Here is a 5,453-nt window from a genome sequence, read left to right as displayed (position 1 = left end):
TTGCTGTTGAATCACTGAATCCTGACTCGGCGGCGGCGCGGGGCCGGGTGCGTGTGAGTGCGCGTGTGTGTGCGTGTGTGTGCGCGCGTGTGCGTGCGAGTGCGGAGTGTGAGCGCGTGTGTGTGCGTGCGTGTGTGTGCGTGTCTGTGTGTGTGTGTGTGTGTGCGAGCCCCCGTGCCTCTATGTGGCTGTGTGTGCGTGTGCGGGTGTGGATGCGTGCGCGGTGCGTGTGCCCTTTCCTCCCTTCTTCTTCCTCCCTTTCTTTCTTTTCTCCTTGATTCGTCTCCCCCTCTCCCCGGTCATCCCATGGTGTTCAGGTCCCCGCTAGAGCTTTATCCCACCCATTTCTTCTTGCCAAACTTCGCCGCCGACCCGCACCACCGCTCCCTCCTTCTCGCCAGCGGCGGCAGCGGCAGCGGCTCGGGCTGCAGCCCCGGTGCCGGCGGCGGTGGAGGCGGCAGCTCCCGGGCACCCCACGAAGAGTTGTCAATGTTTCAGCTGCCCACACTCAACTTCTCCCCGGAGCAAGTGGCCAGCGTCTGCGAGACGCTGGAGGAGACTGGAGACATAGAAAGGCTGGGGAGGTTCCTCTGGTCGCTGCCGGTGGCGCCGGGGGCATGCGAGGCCATCAACAAGCACGAGTCCATCCTCCGCGCCCGGGCGGTGGTGGCCTTCCACACGGGCAACTTCCGAGACCTCTACCACATCCTGGAGAACCACAAATTCACCAAGGAGTCCCACGGCAAGTTGCAGGCCATGTGGCTCGAAGCGCACTACCAGGAGGCCGAGAAGCTAAGGGGTCGCCCGCTGGGGCCGGTTGATAAATACAGGGTGAGGAAGAAGTTTCCGCTGCCCAGGACCATTTGGGATGGCGAGCAGAAGACGCACTGCTTCAAGGAGAGGACTCGCAGCCTCCTGAGGGAGTGGTACCTGCAGGACCCTTACCCCAACCCCAGCAAGAAAAGGGAACTGGCTCAGGCCACGGGGCTCACCCCCACGCAAGTAGGCAACTGGTTCAAAAACCGAAGGCAAAGAGACAGAGCGGCGGCGGCTAAAAACAGGTCAGTGGGCTGCGGAGCCCCGCTCCGGGCTGGGGGCGAGGCGGGCGGCGGGGCACCGCGGACGGCGGGGCACCGCGGACGGCCGCGGATGGCAACGCGCTTCTGCCTCTCCTTCCTGCTCCTCCTCCTCTCCATCCCTGCCATCGGGAGAAAACAGTCCCCGCGCCGGGCGGGCAGGTCTCCTCCCGGGAGCCGCAAGGATGCAAAGGAGGCAGGCACGGCACAAAGTTGCCTGGCGCTCCCCGAACCCTGGCCGGGCTCCCCACAGTCTTCTGGGGTGCGGGCAGGGCTGGGGCTCACCCGCGGGCGTGAGCAGCTCTGGGTATGTGTGCGGGGAGCAGCTGCGGGGCAGCGCCCGGCTTCCCATCTCCGCTTCCCTCCGTCCCTCCCTTCCCGCAGCGGCTGCCGACCCCGGTGTTGCTCTCGGCTGGCCGGGACCGGCGCCCGGCCTTGCTGTGGCGCGGTTCCTGCGCCGAAGGGCCGCGGCAGGCGGTGCAGGTCAGAGCGGGTCCTTGCAGAGAGGGCGGCTCCGCTCCAATTGTCCCCGCTCCTCCGCCTGCGCGGCGGGACCAGCACACGCCGACCCCAGAGCCGTTTGGCTTAGTGAGAAAGGGGGAAAAAAGCCCCGGGGAGATCGGAAACCCTCTCTTTTTCCCCATCCCCATTTCTCTGTTTAAACCACATGGCGACCTGGCCCTCTGGTCCTGTGTTTCCTGTGTATTTACGTTGCTTTTATATGCGTGTCTCTCGGCGTCTCTTATTTTTTATCTTTTATTTTTTAATTTTTACTTTGCCATGATAAAAAAAGACTTCTTTCTTCCTTTCATTTTATTTTTTATCTGTAAAAGTTATTTTGCAAATGAAAATGGACTCTTAATCCAGCTTGACACGGTTCTATTTTAATTTAAGTTTGGCTAACACTGTAAGCGCGTAAACAAAACTTCTTGTAAATGCTGTTTCTTAAATTCCTCCTAATTATAGCATTGGTGCTATTGATTCAAGGTTCTGTAGGAGAAATGCAACCTGAAAGTGCCTCGCCATTTAATTTCCATTAAATGGAAAACAGATCAGCTTAGGACTGTAAATAAACAGAAGTTGCCTACGGATGCTTTTGTTGACTCAACGCTGTTGACAGCAGATGAATGCACAGGGAATTGTAAATGGAGGAAAAATGAAAGAGGCTGAAATTAGACAACTTAAAATAATGAGAAATGTCGAATAAAATGGCTACATTTTTTTCTGATCTTTGCGGGCAGTTAAACAGAAAATACCCCGGTGAGAAGCAGTTGGGGGAAGAGTGTGTTTTGATTCACCCTGGCAGTGCTAGGCGCTGGAGGCTGTGGCTGGGTGCTCAGTTCATGACTTTCAGCCCTTACCCTCGAATTGGACTTTCTTTGGGTTTCGAGCGGAATAAACGGGCTTAGGGGAATATCCCCAACACGTTAGGAAACCTAAAAATTATTTATTGCCTCTTAAAAAATTTAAGTGTTCAATAACAATGTGCCCTGATGTGCTGAGTGTGAAAGGACCAGCACTTGAAAGCTAATTCGGGATTTTAGATGGAAAAAAAGGACTTAAATTTCGACCGAAGCAATGCGCTGTGTTCCACCATCGCCCTTTCTTATTGCATTTCATTCCCAGCACTGAGTCCCCAGGACAGGACCGTCCTCAGTCCTGCCGCCGACCTCAGGGTATTTATCAGTGCACTAGAGAATACGTAGTCAGATATTCGCAAGAGCACAGGATGAGGTTCCGGTACCTGCTTCCCTGCTACCGACCGGCCCTCTCAGCTCTCTTTCTGCCGTGGCCCGGTGTTTGAGGAGCTCCCGGTTTGCTCCGAGGCCCGCGGAATGAACGCCTCTCCGGGAAAGAGAAGGCGCTTCTCGCGTTTTTCAAACCAGGGGCCGGGAACCGCTTCTTCCTGCTCTTCCCGGCCCTGTTCAACCCACGAACCCTCTCGCTGTGTATGCACTGGGTCCCGTCCCGTCCCCCCCCACCTCCTTTGGGGATGTGGCCCCGGTCCCGGCCCGGTGGCGCGGAGGATCCCCAGGGCCCGCAGCGGGGGAAACGCGGCCACGCACGGCTTGGCCCCACCGCTGCTCCCGGGCTCTGCGGGCCGCTGCGGAAAGGCGATCGGGCCGGCGGTTCCGCTCCGGACAGGCCCGAGGCTGTCCCCGGGCGGGCGGGCTCGGGGCTCGGTGGGCGCCGTGCTCCCGGCAGCTGCGGCAGCGACGGCCGGTGTTTCAGCGGGGCTGTGCTGTTGTTTTGTCTCCCGGCGCGCTGCAGGCTCCAGCACCAGGCGATAGGACAGAGCGGCATGCGGTCGCTGGCAGAGCCCGGCTGCCCGACCCACAGCTCGGCCGAGTCTCCGTCCACGGCTGCCAGCCCGACCACCAGCGTCTCCAGCCTGACAGAAAGAGCCGAGACGGGCACCTCCATCCTCTCGGTAACCTCCAGCGACTCGGAATGTGATGTATGATATCGAAAAACAAACAAACAAACAAAAATATTCCAAATCCAAACAGCCAAGCACCCTTTCCCCGACCCGAGCAAAACAAACCGAGACAACCCAGGATGAGGACACACACCCGCACGCACGCACACACACAGCCAGGAGGAAAGCAAAGGCCAAACCCGACCCAAACATAATAGCAAACAAACAGACAGGGCTCAGAGAATCCACCACCACCACCGGCAGCCAACACCACCACCAAGAGATGGAGCTAAAACTTCAACAGTCACAAACGCTGGTGCTGCAGCGGGAGGGGGGGGGAGGGGGGGGGGCGGGAAAGAATAATTATTATATATAGAAAAAGAAAAAAAAAAAGGAAAAAAAAAAAGAAAAGCAAAAGTGACAATTGTATTCTTTTTAGGACAAGCACGATTTCTCCTTTGCGCTTTTCCATGGACGCATTTCACCCACTTGCATGATGATGATGATTAAATTTGTATCTGGGAAAAAATATTCTCTATAGTCAAGGAAAAACAAACAGAAACCAGAAAAACAAACGCAAACTCCCATCGAATTTGTACAAAAATAAAAAATGAAAAAAAAAAATTAAAAAGGAACTCCTTGAAGAGGGAAATAACAAATGTTTATCGCCTTTTTGTTGGTCCTATTTCTCTCTCTTTCTCTCCCCCTCTCCCTTTCTCTCTGTTTGTTATTTTCTTTCTTGGGTTTTTTTTTTTTCCAAGTCCAAGTGATGGTCCAGCCAAGATGCAATTCTCTGTTATTTTTTTTGTTCAGCAGACAATCATTTTATTCGTAAGCACCTTTTTTTCTACACTTCTGTCACTGCCTGTGTGGGTACTGGTTATAAATGTGGAAAAAGAATAGTTATGACTGTAACAGATTTTTATTTTTATTTCAAAATTTTATATGAATTATGTATATCTTAATGATGCGGTCATTTTCCCAGTTTGTAATATATGTGTAGAAATGCTTGTATATGATATTTGCGCTCCTCTTTCTTTCCTCCTCCCCCCCCCCCCCCCGCTCTGTCTATCTCCCTCCCACCCTTTCTCCCTCTCTCCTTTTTATTTTCCTTGACTCGGTGTTCCTTGCACAAACTTAGCTGTCAAGAGCTGACGTGCTAGGTTTTCAAAAGGGACCTCAGCGATAGAAAAAAAAAAAAAAAGAAAAAGGAAAAAAAAAAACCAAAAAAAGGAAAGAAAAGGAAAAAAAAAAAAAAAAGCTTAGGGTGCAACTGTAGTTATCTTATGCAAAAGCTATTTTGAGTATTTCATAGCAGCTTTGGGGGGTCTCTTCTTAAACTCCACGTAGGACGCTTCAACTATTGTTTCCTTAACTGCGTGTTTATCTATATGTACAAACTTTCTAAATCAAATACAGTATTCCATTTTCTTATCTACCCAGAGATGTTGGTCTTTTTGTCCGCTACGGAAAAAACACGCTCTCCCCCTCCGCTGTGGGCCACGTTGTGGAGGATTCTGGGGGGGACCCTGCCAGGAGGCTGCGGGCGGGCGGCAGCGAGGACCCCGGGCTGCGCGGTGCGGGGCGCGGCGTGTCCCTCCCGTCCCTCCGCCACCTCGGGCTCCAGGTCCGTGTGTGTGTGTGTCCCCTCGCACCCCCGGTCCTTTTTTTGTGCCCTATGAGCTGAAAGGCTTCCCCTGGCCGCCCGTCTGCAGGGCCGGGGGGCTCCGGAGAGCGGTTAAGACATTTCGGGATTTGTTTTGTAGCTTTAAAGGAAAACAAAAACATAAACTCCTCGCCCTAAGCGGGTTGCAGCTCCTCCCCTCGAATCCGGAGTATATTGTAACGTGCTGAAAGAAGCCTTTATTGCATGACGAACAGTATTTCAGCATCTCTTTCTTTTCTTTTTTCTTTTTTTTTTTTTTTGTCTCCTTTCTTTTTTCCTTCCTTTTTTCTTT

The 5,453-nt window shown here is 53.4% G+C and overlaps 1 protein-coding gene across 1 annotated transcript; it reads left to right on the top strand.

The window, feature by feature from the left end:
- Positions 1–306: 306 nt before the first annotated feature.
- On the top strand, positions 307–3,540 carry SIX3 (SIX homeobox 3). The gene is made up of 2 exons (XM_065682649.1): positions 307–1,061; positions 3,348–3,540. Exons 1-2 carry the CDS (start codon positions 307–309, stop codon positions 3,538–3,540), a joined length of 948 nt encoding a protein of 315 aa, XP_065538721.1.
- The last annotated feature ends 1,913 nt before the right edge of the window (positions 3,541–5,453 follow it).

The sequence above is a fragment of the Lathamus discolor genome, chromosome 5 (assembly GCF_037157495.1).
Source record: "Lathamus discolor isolate bLatDis1 chromosome 5, bLatDis1.hap1, whole genome shotgun sequence".
NCBI lineage: Eukaryota > Metazoa > Chordata > Aves > Psittaciformes > Psittacidae > Lathamus > Lathamus discolor.
The sequence above is the reverse complement of the archived record's forward strand: the minus strand, read 5'-3'. Positions and strand labels throughout refer to the sequence as shown.

Bases quoted from the DNA above. Each gene is read 5' to 3' on its own strand.
- SIX3 (XM_065682649.1), top strand. From the start codon at position 307: ATGGTGTTCAGGTCCCCGCTAGAGCTTTATCCCACCCATTTCTTCTTG. The intron at 1,062-3,347 runs GTCAGTGGGCTG...GGCGCGCTGCAG, and splicing joins GCGGCGGCGGCTAAAAACAG to GCTCCAGCACCAGGCGATAG.